The sequence below is a fragment of the Chionomys nivalis genome, chromosome 1, assembly GCF_950005125.1.
Source record: "Chionomys nivalis chromosome 1, mChiNiv1.1, whole genome shotgun sequence".
Lineage (NCBI taxonomy): Eukaryota > Metazoa > Chordata > Mammalia > Rodentia > Cricetidae > Chionomys > Chionomys nivalis.
The window spans coordinates 147,838,144-147,857,138 of record NC_080086.1 but is presented as its reverse complement, the minus strand read 5'-3'; the positions used below and the strand labels follow the sequence as shown (position 1 = coordinate 147,857,138).

The 18,995-nt window shown below is 40.2% G+C and overlaps 1 protein-coding gene across 2 annotated transcripts in view; it reads left to right on the top strand.

Moving 5' to 3' along the window:
- Positions 1–18,995, top strand: part of Hycc1 (hyccin PI4KA lipid kinase complex subunit 1) — a 73,881-nt gene that overhangs the window by 20,794 nt on the left and 34,092 nt on the right. For both annotated transcript variants that reach the window (XM_057763621.1, XM_057763630.1), the window contains exons 2-3: positions 9,104–9,182; positions 18,284–18,385. In XM_057763621.1, coding sequence (XP_057619604.1) covers positions 9,132–9,182; positions 18,284–18,385 — 153 coding nt within the window. In that variant the 5' untranslated portion in view covers positions 9,104–9,131. The remainder of the gene's footprint in view (positions 1–9,103; positions 9,183–18,283; positions 18,386–18,995) is intronic.

Sequence of the window (18,995 nt, the reverse complement as noted above, 5' to 3'; positions counted from 1 at the left end):
CTGAACTGTCTAACTTAATTTTAACTACTGTGCTTCAGAACATATTTGAAGAAAAATAAGAGGTTAGTTACCCAGTGGGAAACTTGCATTTTGATTTTGTTTCTTTCACCTTGGGAAAGAATAAAGTACTTTAAAAATGTAAGAGTATATTTTGAATAGTGCTTGATATATCCAGCTTTGTGGAGAGCTGGCTGTTACATAATCAAGGCTTTGCTGTGGTGTTAATAGGTTCCATATTCAGTAGGCAATGCAGGGGTGGAGTAACAACTGTGCAAAGTCTCTTGGTAGACAGAAAGTCTCTAAGTCACTGTTTTATTCTGTGGTCACTTTCCATCTTGCCCCACCTAGTCTTTAGTGGTGCCTTTAATTGTAACTGTGGCTCATCTGGGAGCTTGGGCCTATTGGAAAGAATTGTTAAAAACAATGACATAATGTTATGAACGTGGGGTAAGGACAAAGAAAAGCTTCAGCTGGCCTGCCATTACTGGTAACTTTTCTTCCTCTTTTTCTTTAAACTATGTATCCTATTCTGTATAGAATTACATTAATTGCTTTCCTGTAAAATGCACTAATTATTCAGACCTCATTTTTATTATTAATATACCTCTTTTTGTTATAATAAAATTTTCTTTTATTTATTTTTTAAGACAGGTTTTCTCTGTGTAGCCCTGACTATCCTGGAACTTGCTCTGTAGACCAGGCTGGCTTTGAATTCAAGGATCATCTGCCTCTGCCTCCTGAGTGCTGGGATTAACGGTGTGCATCACCATTATGATGAGATATTTTAAAAGATGAACTTGTTACAAATAGGGGAGGAAGAAGTCAAAGTATCTTTATTTGCAGATAAGATTTTTATGTAAAATACCCTTAAAAAATCCACTGGGAACATTCTACAACTGATAAACATTTTCAGCAAAGTAGTGGGATACAAATTAACACAAAAGTCACCAGCCTTCTTATATGTTGCTGATAGACAGACTGGGAAAGAAATCAGGGGAACAGTACCTTTCACAACGGTCTGAAACAAATATCCTGGGATAACTCTAACCAACCAAGTGAGAGACACGTGTAACAAAAAGCTTAAGACATTAAAGAAAGAAATTGAAGGAGACATTAGGAGATGGAGAGATCTCCCATGATTTGTGGATTGGTAGGGTTAATGTGGTGAAAATGGCTGCCTCACCAAAAGCAATCTACACATTTAATGTAATCCCCATCAAAATTCTAACACAGTTCTTCACAGGGCTTGAAAGGACAATTTTCAGCTTCATGTAGAAACACACACACACAATACAGGATAGCTAAAACCCTCCTAAATGATAAAAGAACTGCTGGAGGTGTCACCATTCCCGATCTCAAATTGTACTACAGAGCTACAGTAATAAAAACAGCATGTATTGGCACAAAAATAGACATGTTGATCAGTGGAATCAAATTGCAGACCCAAAAGAAGGCCTTACATCTATGGACACCTAATTTTTTTTTGTTGTTGACAAATAAGCAAAAAATACACACTAGAAAGAAAAACCTCTTCAGTGAATGGTGCTGGTCTAACTGGATTAGATGTTTTCATGTAGAAGAATGCAAATAGACCCATATTTATCACCTTTCACAAATCTCATTTCAAATGAGTTAAGGACCTTATCATAAGAAGAAAAATCAGAGGACAGCCCTGAACTCATTGGTATGGGAAAAGATTTTCTGTATAGGACACCGATGGCATAGACACCAGAACAACATTTAATAAATGGGACCTCACGAAAGTGAAAATACTCAGTTTGGTAAAGGGCACCATCCTTTGGGCAAAGCAGCAAGCTACAGAATAGGAAACAAACTCTACTAATTACACATCCGGTAAAGCAGCAGTTCTCAACCTGTGGGGACCCCTTTGGGGGGTTGAATGACCCTTTTGCCTAAGACAATCCTGCATATCAGTTATTTATGTTACAGTTCATGACAGTATCAAGTATAGTTATGAAGTATCAACAAAGTAACTTTATGGTTGGGGGCCACCACAACATGAGGAACTATATTAAAGGGTCACAGCATTGGAAAAGTTGAGAACCACTGCAATAGAGGGTTAGTATATAAAATAGAATAGAATAGTTAGTATAAAAAAGAACTAAAAGAAAAACCTGGACATCAAGAAAACAAGTAATTCAATTTTAAAATGGGGTACAGAAAGCAGAGAGTTCTCAAAAGAAGAAACACAAGTAGTTGAGAAATGAAGAAATATTTAATATCCTTACTTACTTTTAATTGAATGGCCAAATCAATGACCATCATCAGTAAAACAAATGACAGCTCCTGCTGGAGAGGATGCAGTGAAAGGGAAACACTTATTTATTGCTGGTGGGATTGCAAACTTGTAAAGCCACTATGGAAATCAGCATGGTGGTGCCTTGGGAACCTGGAATTAGATTTACCTTGAGATCCAGCTACACCACTCTTGGTATATACACAAAGGACTAGACATTCAATTTTACATAAACTTGCTCACCCAGCCTAAATGTCCTTCAGTTAACAAATGGGTAATGAAAATGTGCTACATACATTCTATGGAATATTATTCAGCTGAAAGAAAAATGAAATAATGAGCTTTTTAGATAAATGGATAGAACTAGAAAAGATCATATTGAATGAGCAGCTTAAACCCGGAAAGATGCATGTTCTCTCATTGGAGGTTCCTAGCTCCAAATCTTCAGAAGTGAGTACATAACCTGTATAACCAGTGAATCTTTGCCAGGATAAGGAGCTGGGGACAATAGAGAGGGGAATAGCAGGGTACAAGTCATCTGAATGGGGAAATGGGAAAGGGAGCTCCTTAGGGAGAGAGCGGGAAGGGTAAATACAGAAGGTGGGGTAGGGTAAAGTGAAGTGCCAGGATATGAGTGAACTGATAGGGGCGTGGGAAAGGAAGGACTCTTTAAGGAGGGGGAGGGAAGTAAATGTATAAGAAGTGGGTAAAATAACAATAAGGATGTCTGAAAAGGCCATGCGGAATCATATTAATTATTTACCTGAAAAAATAATACATGTAATTCTGTGTATAAATATCATTTATAATTTTAATGAACTTTCCTCATATGGGTCAAAGAGTCAAAGGCCACCTAAAAAATACTAGGCATGAGAAATCCTCTTTTGAGTTGTTGGCCAGAGCTGTCTAAGACACTCCCAAAATATACAGCCTATTGCTATTTCCCTTCATTGCTCCTAAAGGTGAAAGGTAAGTTCCTGTTGCTGCAGATACCATGCATTTCAAAAATAGGACTCAGAGACCCCTGAGCTGGAACTAACCTGGCTACGTCCTTCCTGAGAACTAGTTTTCATGGAACCAATAGGCATCATGCAAGCTTCTAAATGAGGGGGGGCAACCAACAGCCCTACCCAGCTATAACACCTATGAACTACATCAACAACCAGCATGGCACAATAGCCCTAAGAGTGCAGTGGTAGTACACATACTTTGGTGGTAACCAACAGCTCTCTGATTGGACTTAAGACCTGTTCAACAAGAGAGAAACCATTCCTGGTACTGGAAACCCAGCTAACTACTAAGTGCTAGTGAGTCATGGTTATTAGAGGAAAATCTACAACCACTACTTTACTAAACCAGCATAATCCCTAACAACAAACAATCTATCTGTCCTTAATCATCACAGATAAGTGTAGTCTTAAATCCTCATCAAGGAAATTTCTCTTTGCAACAGATGGAGACCTGTTGCAGGAGCTCCTTCCGCTCCTTCAGCCAATAGCATCTGAGATACCAGCCCATCTCAGCGGCTATTGGCTGAAGGAGCGGAAGGAGCTCCCGCAACAGAGACCATTATAGAAAACCACAACTAAAGAAGGAAGGGGAATGAAAAAAATGTATAGCTCAATAAAAACAATTTTAAAAAGAAAACCACAACTAATCAATATACAGAATTGTGGAACCCAGTCCCAATGGATACAGTACAAAACACTCCCACAACCAAAGCTTAGGGAACTTGCAAAAGGGTTAGACAGATTGTAAGAGCCAGAGGATTAGGGGGTTTGCTGTGAGACTGTGTCTCCTACTGATGTCAGAAGATATACCCATAATGTCTCATCAACATGACTGCCCAAATGTAAGCTGAACAAGGACAACCACAGTGGACATGCTGAAGTGGAGAAGGAAAAACCCATGAGGCCTCAGCCTTACAAAGGACTGTAAGGCAACCAAGGAAAGCTGGAAACAGGAGAGATGTCTTTCCAGGGAAGAGCGTACCAGTTGGCTGTCCAATGCAGAATAGTCAGCCTTGAAGACATACGTGCAAGTAGCATTAGACAGATTAAGCATATTTAGGAATATTGAGGCCATATTTGGGGATATATCTGTATATCCACATACAGATGTGCATGCACTAGCAACTGATGAAAGCAAAGGCCACGAGTTTGAGGTATAGTGGGGAGAGGCATATGGGAGGTTTGGAGGGAAGAAAGTAAAAGGAGAAATGTTGCAATTATAATGTCAAAATTTTTCAAAAAGTTAAAAAAAGTCACCTTAAAAGGGTCATTATTATTATTATTATTTTTTACCATGTATGGATTTGGTTTCTTCAAAGCTTTACTAAATTATAATTGACAAATAAAAATTATATACACTGCACTCGGGAGGCAGAGGCAGCAGGATTATGAGTTTGAGGCCAGTCTGGGTCAGAACCTGTCTCAAAAATAGATATATAATATGTTTATTATATATGCCATGTTTCTGATTTTTTTGTTTTATTTTTATTTTATTTTTAATTTTGAGAAAAGGTAGCTCAGGCTTGCTTTGAATTCACTGTGCAATCCAGGCTGGCCTTGACTTTATGGCCATTCTCCAGTCTTAGCCTCCCCAAGAGCTGCTATTATGGACCTGGCCAAAATAATGTCTTGATATATGTCCACATTGTGATTAACAGATTAACCCTCCCAGCCCTCTTCATTCTTACTTTTCTTTTGTGTGGTGAGAACCTTTAAGATCTATCGTTGTGCCAGGAAGTGGTGGCGCACGCCTTTAATTCAAGCACTCAGGAGGCAGAGGCATGTGGATCTCTGTGAGTTCTAGGCCAGCCTGGTCTACAAGAGCTAGTTCCAGGACAGGTTCCAAAACTACAGAGAAACCTTGACTCCAAAAAACAAAAAACAAACAAACAAAAAAGATCTACCATTGTGATAGTTTTCATATATGCATATTAGAAAGGTAGACTCTATTCACCCGTCCAATGTCTCCCCTGACATTCCCACGCACTAATCATTTTCATTCTATTCTGTTTCTGCTTTTGAGGTTGACTTATTTGCTTTTCTATACATGGCTTATTTCTTTTTTTCTTTTTTTTTTATATTTATTTATTTATTATGTATACAATATTCTGTGTGTACGCCTGCAGGCCAGAAGAGGGCACCAGACCCAATTACAGATGGTTGTGAGCCACCATGTGGTTGCTGGGAATTGAACTCAGGACCTTTGGAAGAGCAGGCAATGCTCTTAACCTCTGAGCTATCTCTCCAGCCCCCATGGCTTATTTCTTAACAATGTTCTCCAGGAACTGTATTGACTTCATAGTTTAAAACAATTATAGGTTCTGAGTGTTATGGCGCACACTTGTAATCTCAATACTTGGAAAACCAAGGCAAGAGAGCGGCTAAGTTTGATGCCAGTGTGGGTTACATAACGAGTTCAAATCCAGTTTGAGCTACATCAAGACCCTGTATCAAGGAAATAAACAGCAAGGGGAAAAAGATTTATAAACGGAATAGTCATTTGGGCTTATGGTTCCAGAGATACAGGAGTCTACCACCATCATGGTGGGAAGCATGGCAGCAAGCAAGCAGACATGGAGCTGGATCAACAGCTGAGAGCTCACATCTTAATCCGCAAACAGGAAGCAGAGAGAGTTAATTTAAATGGCAGGAGTTTTTGAAACTCAAAGCCTTCCCCCAATAATATTCTTCCTTTAGCAAGTCACACCTCTTGTCCTCCCCTAGTCCTCCCTGCACAGCCACCAATTGGAAACTGCCACACATGGTATCGTCTGTCTTTCATTTTGTCCATATTTAGTGTGTGTGTTGGGGGTGGGAGGTGAAAAGGGATGCATCATGTTTTCTTGTACATTTTTACTGACTCTTCCTTGATAACTAATGAAGTTGAGTACTTCTTTCTCTTTTGTTAGGTTTCTGCCTGGCTAAGAGGTGGTCTTGGTTTTCCTATTGGGTCTTCTGCCTTCTTAAATAATGTTTATGTAGGTTGTGTACATATATGCTGAGTTGAAAAAAATTTCTTCCACTCTCTAACTTTGCCCCCTTAGTCTTTAAGTGTTATCTTTTGATGTATAAACAATCCTTACATTTAGTGACATCCAATGTACTTCTCCCTCCTATGATTAGTGCTTTTGTGCCTTTTAAGAAATCTGTCGCCGGGTGGTGGTGGCACACACCTTTAATCCCAGCACTTGGGAGGAAGAGGCAGGCGGATCTCTGGGAGTTCGAGGCCAGCCTGGTCTACAAGAGCTGGTTCCAGGACAGGCACCAAAAGCTACAGAGAAACCCTGTCTCAAAAAACCAAAAAAAAAAAAAAAAAAAAAAAAAACAAAAAAAAAAAAAAAAAGAAATCTGTCCCTACCCCAGGTTATGAAAGTCCTTTCTTACATTTTTTTTCTAATTAGACCTATAATTTGACTAGAAATGGGTTTTGCGTGTTATGTGATCCAGGGCATCATGGCTATTTGTTTATTGCGCCCACACAGCTGTTCAGTTGGCCTAGCCACGTTTATTGTGTTCTTCCCTCACAAAATTGCAGTAAATCAATGGCCATGTATTCGTAGGTCTGCTTCTGACCACTGTTTGGTCTGTTGACTTATTTTTCTGTCCCTCTGAGAATACCATGTTGAGTTAGCTGTAAGGTTTGTTAAGTTTTATAGTAAACTCTGCTGTCTTCCAGCTCAGGTCTTCCAGCTCAGTTGTTTTCAAGACGGCCTTGACTATCTTGTGCCTTTTGCACATTCTATTGATTCTTAATAGTATAAAAATAAGTCTTACCAGGCGGTGGTGGCGCACGCCTTTAATCCCAGCACTCAGGAGGCAGAGGCAGGCAGATCTCTGTGAGTTCGAGACCAGCCTGGTCTACAGAGCTAGTTCCAGGCCAGGCTCCAAAGCTACAGAGAAACCCTGTCTCGAAAAACCAAAAAAATAAAAAAATAAAAATAAATAAGTCTTAATTTTAATAGCAGTTGTTTTGTATTTTTATGAAAATTTCACCATCCCTATTATTCATAACGATTTATTATGGCCTATTCGTGATAACTTTTTATCATTATTCAGAAGTAGAATATACAAGAAAACACACGTGTCTGTATTTGCTTTGTTTTGCAAATATATACAAAAGGAAATATAATGTCAGTAGGTAGAAGTGGGAAGAAAGTAAGAATGTGAAGTAGCTGGGCATGTGGGTACTGCTGAACTGGGAAGGCTATGCATTGAGGGCAGCTGTGCTAAAGTAAGACCCCGTCTCAGAAACCATCCAAGTAGCCAACCAAACAAGACAAAACAGAGCAGCCCAACAGCAACATGACCGAACCTAAACTAAAATGATAGGTGAAATTCATGGAGCTTTGCCTTTTTGATCAAGTCAGGCTGGAAACTTTTCCTTCCAACTTTTTTAAAGTCAAACAAGGCAATCAGTTATGATTCATAGCGGTCAATATAAAAACATTTGCTTTACAGGAGAGTTTTCCCAATACTGAGAGCTGAAGATGTGATTTTTTTTTTCCCTGTTGAATTTTAAGGGTGATAACCTGATCCAACAGTACTCTGGATAATATTTGAACATAATTTCAAAACCCTGTTTAGACAGGTCTGTTGAATCAACGACACAGTGCACACAGTATGTGTGTTTTTCTGATAGTCTTGACTTGATACAAAGATAATGGGCTCCTTTTTTATATGAAAAGTAGATATTTACTACTCAAGTCACCATGACTTAACTTATTTGTTGGCAAGAAGCTGTGTTTTTCATTTAGGTATGTCTGCATGGTTGGGTAGACAGTGGAGTAGAGGTTCCTTGGGTTTGTGGTATTCTTTATTACTGAATAGTAATCCTTATTGCCAGGCACTGTGATAAATGCTTTTATTTGCATTATGAAACTTAATCCTCAGAACAGTCCCTTGGACTAGGATGTGTGGTTACCATTTCTTCATGAATACAGAAGCGAGGGAAATGTCTTGCCAAAGTCATACTACAAGTAAGAGTGGACTCAGGATTCTGTTTCTGACCATTGGGCCTCACTTTCTGCTACGTTTACATCGCTGAGAAGAACCTATAGTAGGTCAGATTTGTGCTGGAATCAAGCAGCTCAGAGTTTAACTAGAGTAAGTGTTTTCCTTCAGGAAACAATTGTCTAAGTCTGATACGCAGACTTAGATGGATAGGTGAAGAAGAGGAGATTGTACATTGATTTTGCATGAAATAGAAATTTACATTTCCTATTGTGTGTGTGCTATTTTTATACTTAAGTAAAGTCACTCTTCGGAGTAACCCTTATTGAGTAGCTTTATGGTGGATATTGTCACTTTTGTTTAAAAATTCTCTTAATACAAAGCAATCAAAAGAAGCCAGAAAATGGAGTGTCCTCCCTCAAAGCCCCTCCCATTCTCTGTTTCAAGCTGGCACTCCTGAAAGATGAGTGAAAATTGTAGAGGCAGCTTTATTATTTTATGATATTTACGCTTTTGTTAGAATCTTGCATTAAGGTTTGCTTGTGGGCCTTGATTTTTAAATGAATGTAGTAATTTATATTTGCAATTTCCCAAGTAAGAGGTAACTACAGGAACACCTCTATACATACATAGTATTAAAAATGAAATACAAGATATCGGAGGGATGGCTCAGTGGTTAAAAGCACAGACTGTTCTTCCAGAGGTCTTGAGTTCAATTCCCAGTAACTACATGGTGGCTCTGTAGTGAGATTTGGTGCCCTCTTCTGGCCTGCAGGGATACAGAACACTAACCCTAACCCATAAACAAAACTAATAAACATATGAATAAATAAAAATGAAATACAAATAAGTTCAAATATTTCACATTTTCTATATTCATTTTCAGGTTGAAGGTTCGGAACAAATGTGGAAAGATGTTCACCTCAGAGATAGGGGCTGTGGAAGAATGGCTGTCAGAATTTAAGGTAATAGCAACTCTTACAATACAGTAGTTTTGTTCTAGACAGAGTTTGTCTGGATTTAAATTTTAGTGTTTTTTATATTTTATGTGACTAGCATGCTAAAACATTGTGGAAAAAGAATGCTGTACTGTATCATAGTAGGGAGCAATTTATGCACCGTGATCTTTTGTGGAGAATTAATTTCTTTCCCCCAAGTGGCTCCAAGAGCTTATTATCTGTGTATTCTCTTCCTTCCATGTGACAGTGCCATGGTCATGAATGTTGATGTCACCCCCAGTGATCATCAGTGATGCATCGTCAGAAATTGGGTGGGAAAAAGTGGAGCTAGGCATGCTTGGCAGAAAGCAGAGGGCAATAAGATACTGACTTATTCTTCACCAAGGGCTCTGTCTCTAGATGGAGACCTGGGAGGTGTGTTAGGAGAGTGCAATCCTTGATTTATTGATGAAGAAGATAAAGCTTGGTCTTGGCTACCCTGTGAGCTCTTCTCTGTGGTGGCTAACACTGTGGTCCTTAAATCAGCTAGTTCCTTCTCCTGACCTTGTGGGACTCTTTGTGATCTAAACAGACTTGAAGAGACTGGGCAGCAAATGTCATTTTGATTTTGTCTGGCTGATTTGGGACAAATTTACAATGTCATAGTGTCAGATTTTGTGGCTTGCTGCAGGGAAGGAGACTGCACAGCAGGCTCAACAGTGACATCACCAAACAGAGGGAGCATTTGGAGGGAAGGTGTTTTGGGTGACATTTAGATGAAGCCATGTTTTAATAGGCTCAGACAATGGTAGGGCTGTGTGTAATAGGGTTACCGTCTAGTCTAGACGTGAAAGTGAACTCAGAATCCTGCCATCTTGAAAACTATGATGTTAGCATAGATTTGTAGCATGTTCAAACTTCCTGGTCTGAAGCCCTTTATCTGTGATGGAAACCAAGGCTGCTTCTCCGTGTCAGTGAGTTAGACTCTCCAGGTAAGAGGCACATGTGTCATTCCTACTGATACGTGTTCAAGTGACAAAGTTTGGATGATCTGTGATTTTTAGACAGGGTTTTTCAGTGAGCAGGAATACAATAGTCACTCAAAAAAGGAGGTGTTACTACACTCCAGTTGCTAAGTGACCTGTTAACCCTATGCTGGCTTTATCTGCTTCTGTTATCCAGTCCTCATGAATGCTGGATAGACTTTGTTACTTTCTTAGCCCTCTCCCCCCAGACAGGGTTTCTCTGTGTATCTTTGACTGTCCTGGAACTAGCTCTTGTAGATCAGGCTGGCTTTGAACTCACAGAGATCCACCTGCCTCTCTGCCTCTGAGTGCTGGGATTAAAAGTGTGCACCACCGCCTCATGGCTACCTTCTTAGTTTTATTGTCACAAATTGAGTATCCCTCTTCGGATTTCCTAATTCATCACGGAGCAGTGTGGGGTACTATGAAAGTACACTATACAGCACTCTTTGCAAATTTTAATATTTGAATTAAATTTTGTATGTACTTGCCTTATGTTAGCTTTGTAAATGATCAGTCAAGGAGTTTTTAAGCCTTTCTTCTGCTTCAGAAGTCTTTATAATATTTTGCCACACACTGTTATGATTTTGGAGTGAGGGCCAGCTGATGGAATTTTTCGGATTTAACTGTTGAGTACCATTTCTTGTAGATCATTCTTATGTCAAATGTGGAAAAGCCAGTTACTAATTCCTTAAGATGGAGCTATACACAGAACACATGTTAAATAGCAGTCATGGGGGAGGGGTAATGATTATGGCAAAAGTTTGAAAATCATGTTGCTTAAGCTGGCTTGATTTATGTCAACTTGATACAAACTATAGTCCTCTGAGAGGAAGAAACCTCCTTGAGAAAACACCTCCATAAGACTGTGCTGCAGACAAACCTGTGGAGCATTTTCTTAATTAGTGTCTATTGGGGGACGGACCAGTTCATTGTGGGTGGTGCCACCCCTGGGCTGATGGTCCTGGGTTCTATAAGAAAACAGGCTGAGCAAGCCATGTGGAGCAAGCCTGCCTTCAGGTTCGTGCCCTGTTTGAGTTCCTGCCCTGACTTACTTTGGTGATGAACAATGCTGTGAAAGTGTCAGCCAAATAAACCCTTCTTGTCGTGGTGTTTTATTGTATTGATAGAAATCCTGGGACAACATCTATCTGTTAATTCTTTCCCTTCTTGCTACAGTGTTCAGATACCTAGGAAATGCAGTAGGGAGGACAGAGGGGCCAGGGCAGCAGTATTGGCAGTAGTGTGTCCTGGTGTCTGAGGGAATAGAGTACTTACGTGATTAGGAAGAAGGGTTGCAAAGGTGACTTTTACCAGAGCTAGCTGGAAAGGCTGCGTTAGTAGATTAGTGCCATTGAGTAAATAAGTATATATATTAGGAACATGGGAATTAGATTTTGCTCTGTCTGAGAAAGGCATTGCAAACCTGGAATGGGGCTTGTTGATAGGAAATCAAGGAGTGGAGTTAGACCAGAATTGGAAGACATACGTACGTGTAAAAGGCATCTGATACCTTGGAAATGGTTGTGCGTTCTGGGAATCAAACTCAGGTCCCCTGGAAGATTAGCAAGTGCTCTTTATAGCTGAACTATCTCTCCAGCCCCTTGCTTTTGGTTTTTGTTTATTCATTTTTAAAGAAAATCCTCTGTTTTTTGAGTAGCACAACTATGGCAACATTATTGTACTTGACTGAGTGGGCTGAGAGTCAACAGCCTGTTGAATTCTAGTAGGTGGTTTTCTTGAATAAATCATTACAGCTCAGTGAGTAGCATCAGAAAAATTGAAGTAGATGGTCTGTAGAGGTGACTTCAGCTCGATGATGTGCCCTTGCACAGTTTGAACTCATTCTTCCACGGTCTGACTCAGCAGCCTCTGAAACCCACAGAGACCATTTGCCCCGGTAAAACTTTAGCTAAAAAATCACAAGCAAAATAAACACATGTAAATTTTTTTCTAGTGAGCTGGGGAGATAGCTCAGGGTAGGGTGGGGGTGGGGAGTAAAGGAACTGGCCATCGAATTTGATGGCCTGCGTTAGATCCCTGGGACCCACAGAGAGGACCAACTTCCACAAGTTGTCCACTGTACCACACATTCACATACACTGAATAAATAAAAATAAGTAAATGTAAAAGTTTTTAAAAGAAATATTTTTACTTGTAGAAAAGCATCCAGTGTCTGCAGTAGGTAATCTCTAGTAGTATTTTCTTGATAGACTAACATAGTAAACTAGAATTTCATGACTATTTACTATTTTCAATGGCTTATTAGTACAAAGAAATTTCGGATTGCTTTGTGTTTTTCTTAATGCTGTGTGTGTATTATCTAGACTCCAATTTTTTCTTTCAATTTTCTCATAGTCACTGAATCTCAGTATGTGGCTCAATCCATTTTCATGTGTGAAGCCATTGAGGAGGGTTGTTCTGTTTATTGATTTTTCACCCATCTGCACAGTTTTGTTAATTCCCTTCATCCAATCCAATCCCCTCCTTACATTTTAAAGCCATCTGCCAAAAAATACTTTAGTATGAGGCATCTGTTTTCTTAAAGAAATTGCCAGCAATAATTTCAACATAATTTTTTAAAATTTTCATCACCATTTCTGCCTTCTGAAGCATGAGGAACCTTAGCTGGTAGTTGAGAAGGCCAACAGTTCTTAAGTTCATCCTTAAAATCCATTTTTCAAAGCACCATTTGTTTTGTTTGAATTTTATGTGTTTATTTTATGCATATGCATGTTTTATCTGCATGTATGTCATGTATCATGTTTGTGTCTGGTACCCATAGAGGCCAGAAGAAGAAGTGGGATCCCTGGGGCTGGAGGTACAGACAACCATGGGAATCCATCCCAGGTCTTGTGGAAGAGCAGGCAATGCTCTTAGTGCTGAGCCATCTCCAGACACATGAGCACAGTAGTTGTACCCTTCCTTCTTAGAAAAGTGACTTTCGTCCTTCCATGCCATGAGGTAGTAATGGAGTTTTGAGCCGAGTGTGAGAGCTGCCTCACTGGTAGTAATGGAGTTTTGAGCCGAGTGTGAGAGCTGCCTCACTGAGTTTAAAGGCATTCTTTTCTCTTTTTGTCAGAAGCAGCCCCAGGACACCCTGCTTTACAGAGTTTGGCTTTTCGGAAAAGAAATGTTCTTTTGTCTCTGGCTGTTTCTTTTTCTCTTTGAAAATATTTTATTTAATATTCATATGCATATGTATTCTGACCAAATCCTCCTCTTTTCTCTTCCTTCCATTCCTTCCCTATCCTTCCCTCCTTCTTTCCTAATTTCATATGCATTTCCTTTAAAAATTTTAATACCCGCTGGATCCATTTAGTACTGTCGGTATGTGTATGAATGTGGGACCATCCACTGGAGCTGCATTCCTGAAGAAAACTGACTTTCCCATACCCTAGCAGCCATCAATTGCTAATAGCTCCCCAGATGGGCATAGGACAACACCAGCCCCTCCCGTCTCTCTGCTTGAACTCAGGTTGCTTGATCTTGGGCAAATCGTGGGCAGTCCCAGCTGCTCTGAGGTGATGTGTGCAGCTGAGCTGTCGTGTCTGACAAATACTGTTTCACAGCAGACATCCACTCCCTCTGGCTCTTACAGTCGTTATTGTAGCGTGCAGTGCTCACAAATAGGACTATTGATGACTTTCTCCCAGGAGGATGCATAGAACATTCCAGCCCTGTGAAAGTTAGGATGCAAAGAAGAAGCTTCCAGGGCTGGAGAGATGGCTCAGTGGTTAAGAGCACTGACTGCTCTTCCAGAGTTCAATTCCCAGCAACCACATGGTGGCTCACAGCCATCTATAATGAGACCTGGCGCCGCCTTCTGGCTTGCGGGCCCACATGGAAGGAATGTTGTACACATAATAAATAAATAAATATTTAAAAAAAAAGCTTCCAGGGTGGTACCAGTTTGATTTCTCATATCCTGTTGTCTAGATGTGTAGTATCTTTAGCAGTAGGTTTTTACTCCGAGTTCTGGAGAGTGACTGTCTTAGTTAGGGTTCCTATTACTGTGAAGAGACACTATGACCATGGCAATTCCTATAAAAAAAAAACCAAACATTTAATTGGTACTGGCTTCCAGTTCAGAGGTTGAGACCATTATCATCATGACAGGAAGCATGGTGGCGTGCAGGCAGATATAGCGCTGGAGAAGGAGCTGAGAGTTCTACATCTTGATCCAAAAGTGATGCCACACTAGGCCTAACATGAGCTTCAGAGAGCCCAAAACCCACCCCCACAGTGGGACACTTTCTCCAACAAGGACACACATAATAGTGACACTTTCTTTGAGTCTGTGGGGACTATTTTTATTCAAACCATGACAGTAACCAAGAGCAATGGCAAAACAAAAAACAAAATATAATTTGGAGGAGGGAATTTTGAGAGGGGAATCTTCCTGAATAACAACTCAGAAAGAGACAAGGCATACCCAATATTGGGCTTTTTATTTGATAGCTAGTGATCTCTAGGAGTGTCATTGCCCCCCATTATAAGATAGCTCATTTTATATATGTATATATACATATGCCTTTTAGAAAGCCTCTACAATAGTAGGTTTCCATAAGACATTTCAAAAGTCTTTAGTGTTGGGATTGAACGAGGCAGAGGGGATGGGAGGGCAGTATGGGGAAGGATAAGTAACACTAAAAGCTTCTGAGTGTTTCACAGAAAAAAAAAAATGTGTGTTCATATAGACTACACAGTAAGCTTTTTTTTTCCATTCAAATATTTACACTTACTACCCTCCTCCCAATTCCCTCCCGCTCCTCCACACCCCCTCCTCCCTCTCCCTCCCTGCTTGAGAGAGGGCAGGGAACCCTGCCCTGTGGGAAGTCCAAGGCCCTCCCCCCTACATCCAGGCCTAGGGAGCTGTGCATCCATATAGAATAGGGTCCCAAAAAGCCAGAACATGCCATAAAAATGAGTCCCAGTGCCTTTATCAATAGCTTCTTAGCCCCCATTGTCAGCCACAATCAGAGAGTCTGGTTTGATCACATGCTTATTCAGACTCAGTCCAGCTGTATTTGGTGAGCTCCTATTAGATCAGGCACACTGCCTCAGATGGTGGACCAACCCATCGTGGTCCTGACTTCCTTGCTCATCTTCTCCTTCCTTCTGCCTTTCAACTGGACCTTGGGAGCTCAGACTGTTGCTCTGATGAGGGTCTCTGTCTCTATCTCCATCTGAAGCCAGATGAAGATTCTATGTTGATATTTGAGATAATCATCAGTGTAATAGTGGGGCAAGGACAGTTCAGGCACCCTCTCCTGGACTGTCCAAGGACTAGCTGGGGACATCCCTGTGGACACCTGGGATCCTGTCAGAATGGCTAAAATCGAAAACACCAATAATGGCCTTTGCTGGAGAGGATGTGGTGTAAGGGAAACACTCGTCCATTGCTGGTGGGAATGCAAACTTGTGCAATCACTTTGGAAATCAGTGTGGTGGTTTCTCAGGAAATTGGGAATCAGCCTACCTCAAGATTCAGCAATACCACTCTAAGGAATATACCCAATAGATGCCCAACAATACTACAAAAGCATTTGTTCAACTATGTTCATAGCAGCATTATTTGTAATAGCCAGAACCTGGAAACAACCTAGATGCCCCTCAATGTAAGAATGGATAAAGAAAGTGTGGAATACACATACATTAGAGTACTACTCAGTGGTAAAAAACAATGACATCTTGAATTTTGCATGCAAATGGATGGAAATAGAAAACACTATCCTGAGTGAGATAACCTAGACCCAAAAAGATGAATATGGTATGTATTCACTTATTTGTGGACTCTAGCCATAAACAAAGGACATTAAGCCTATAGTTCACAAGCCCAGAGAAGCCAAATAACAAGGTGAACCCAAAGAAAAACATATAGATCCTCCTGGAAATTGGAACCAAACAAGATTGCTGGGCAAAAGTTGTGAGCATGGGGTTGGGGGCAGGGGTGGGGGTGAGATTGGAGGAAGGGGAGAGGGGGAGAGGGAAGGGAGAAGGGAAGGACTGGCAAGAGCTTGGAGGAATGGGAGGGTGGAGATGGAGGAAGGGCGGATATAGGAGCAGGGAAGAAGATACCTACATTAAGGGATCCATGTTAGGGTTGGCAAGACACAGTGTGCTTTATACATATCTTCAGGCTTGTTTTCCTTAGGAGAATAGAAATCCGATGCTACTTGATTACATCCCCTTTTATATAAATTTCTCCAGTACTGGGTTGCTTTTGATTAAATGACAGGAATGGAATGTTGCCTGGGGGCCTTTTGTTACTTGCTTTTAAAATATTGAAGAATGCCCTAATCTCTGCCTTATGTAAGCAGTGTGGTGACACTGTTTGTTGTGGTGGTGGCTGCTATTGTTCTGGGAAATGGTGGAAGGTTCCCAAATGGTTCACGCTTCATGCCATGCTGGTAAACAGAACTCTCCTGTTAAATTAGAAAAGCCTGTTCACTTACTTGTCTTCAGGCAAAATATGACCTGTTTTTAAAGACTCCGTCCAAGTGCAGCTGTGATAGTTTTATTTCTCATTCTGTCCTCTGTGTTCTCTCGGCAGAGGTCTGAGTAGGAGGCTTGTGCTGAGTGATGGAGAGAGGCTAGGACAGCTTTTCCCTCAAGGAGACCCCCAGTAATCAAATAACACTGCTATAAAAAAGGTGCAGTTTAGTTTTATGTGTATACTTTTGCACAATAAAGCTATATATCCTAGCCACAACCCACATTAAATCATGATTTAATTTGGTTATGGGATATGTGAGAAATAGTTTATGTCTGAGATGACTGTTAGGAATATCTTGATGTTATGTCTGCTGCAGGATTAGAACCAACTGATTGAGTGAGTGAGTGAGTGAGTGAGTGAGTGAGTGAGTGAAGGAAGGAAGGAGTTTGGATTGGGAGACAGATACTGCTAATGAGCTATGCTCTGAAAGATAAGTTTTTAGTAATTTCTAGAATTTTTTTTCAGTTTTATATGCTGCTTTTCACCCACAGTTATATGAGTTACAGCTGAGAGTGTCTCTCTTTCTAGCCCTCTCTCTTCTCTGTAGGCTCCACGTCTGGAGCAGTGATGCTAGCAGTTTGTGACTGTATCTTAAGTGGCATTAGGAAAACTAATTTGTGGTGGTACAGTTCTGTGGTCTCCAGTTCCTGATGTCTAGGTATTCTGCCCAACCCATAGTGTAGACTCACCACTGAGAGTCGCATGGAGTATTTGGATCAGGTGGCCTATGGTTTACAGGTTAGAGACATTAGATCCTCTTGTAACAAGAAGCAAGGTCATACATAGGTCTAAGGAGATCCATCACTCCTGAAGCTTCGAAGACAGAGCTCTAATTTTATGTGTTTTTCAGTATTGTTTCTAATCTAAAAATAATATAATTGAAAGAAGTTTTTTTGTTTGTATGTTTTTAAGTGTGGGGGCTGCATGCATGTGTTTATGAATGTTTGCATGTGTGTGGGTGCTCTTGCACATGTGCGCTTGCATGTGTAGGCCCACGGTTGACGTTGAGTGTCCTCCTTGATTACTCTGCACTTAACCTATTGACACAGGGTCTCTCAGTGGAACACAGAGCCCATCAGTTGGCTAGTCTAGCAAGCCAGCTTTCCCTGGTGATGCCCTGTCTCTGCCTCCAGAGTACTGGGGTTACCATGACAGCCCTTGCTTTTAAGTGGGTTCTGTGGATCCTACTTCTGCTTTCCATGTTTGTGCAGCCCTTTATTTGTGCACTGAGCCATTACCCTAGTCCCAGCGGTGAAGTTCTCATAGTGATTCATCTTGTTGCTAATAAGAGAATAAAGTATATTTTTTGGGAATTTGTTGTTGAGTTATAATTCATATTACATAAAATCCACTATCTTAAATGAGAATGAAGTATTGGTTTTATTTATTTATTTATTTTTCTTCTTGTTCTATTGATATATTTATAAGATTGCACCAAACACCAGCATGGGATTCCAGAAACTCCATGCCTATTAGACACTCTTTCTCAGTCTCCCTCTCCCACCTCCAGTCTGTGTAATAACAATAGATAAAATTTTCTTTTTATGAATTTGTCTGCTTTAGAACTTCACAAAAATAAAAGCTGTTCTTTTAAATTTGTTTAGACACTCCCAGAAACATCTTTGCCAAATTATGCCACAAATTTGAAAGACAAGAGTTCTTTAGTTTCATCTCTCTATAAAGTTATCCAGGAGCCACAAAGTGAGGTAAGTACTTTACAGTTTGTATTAATATTCAGTTGATTATTTTATTTAATTATGAAATATAGCATATATTATGTAAAGTAAGAAAATGTATATGTTTTCAAAACAAGAATAAAATGCCCAAAACTAGAATCCTTATTATATCCCACAATCCATCTTTCTCAGCACTTCCTTCTCTCTGTATGTCTCTGACTCTCCATAGCCTTGAGAAGTCTAGGTCACTGAATTAATTTTTTTTATTCAGCAAGTATTTTGTATGTATTACGAGTCATTTCCGTGGTGGATATCCATGGTGGATATTAGAACTCTAAGATCCATGATGGGAGATCTTTATCCTGAGAGAGATAAGCAGAAGAGACTAAGCAGCCATTCTTAATTGAGTCTCTTGATACTGTGGTTTATATGTTTGTTCCCTCTAAAACTCATCGAAAAGCTTGCCATCATAACAAATATTTACGAAATGGGCTTGGGATATGGTTCAGTGGTAGATCTCTTGGCCTAACATACACTAGGTTCTGGGTTCAGTTCTCAGCATAAAGAGTGGGAGGAAAGACTGGAACAGTTTTGGGGTTGGTGCTATTCTTAAGGTGAGTTGGGCCTTCTTGGTTTTTTT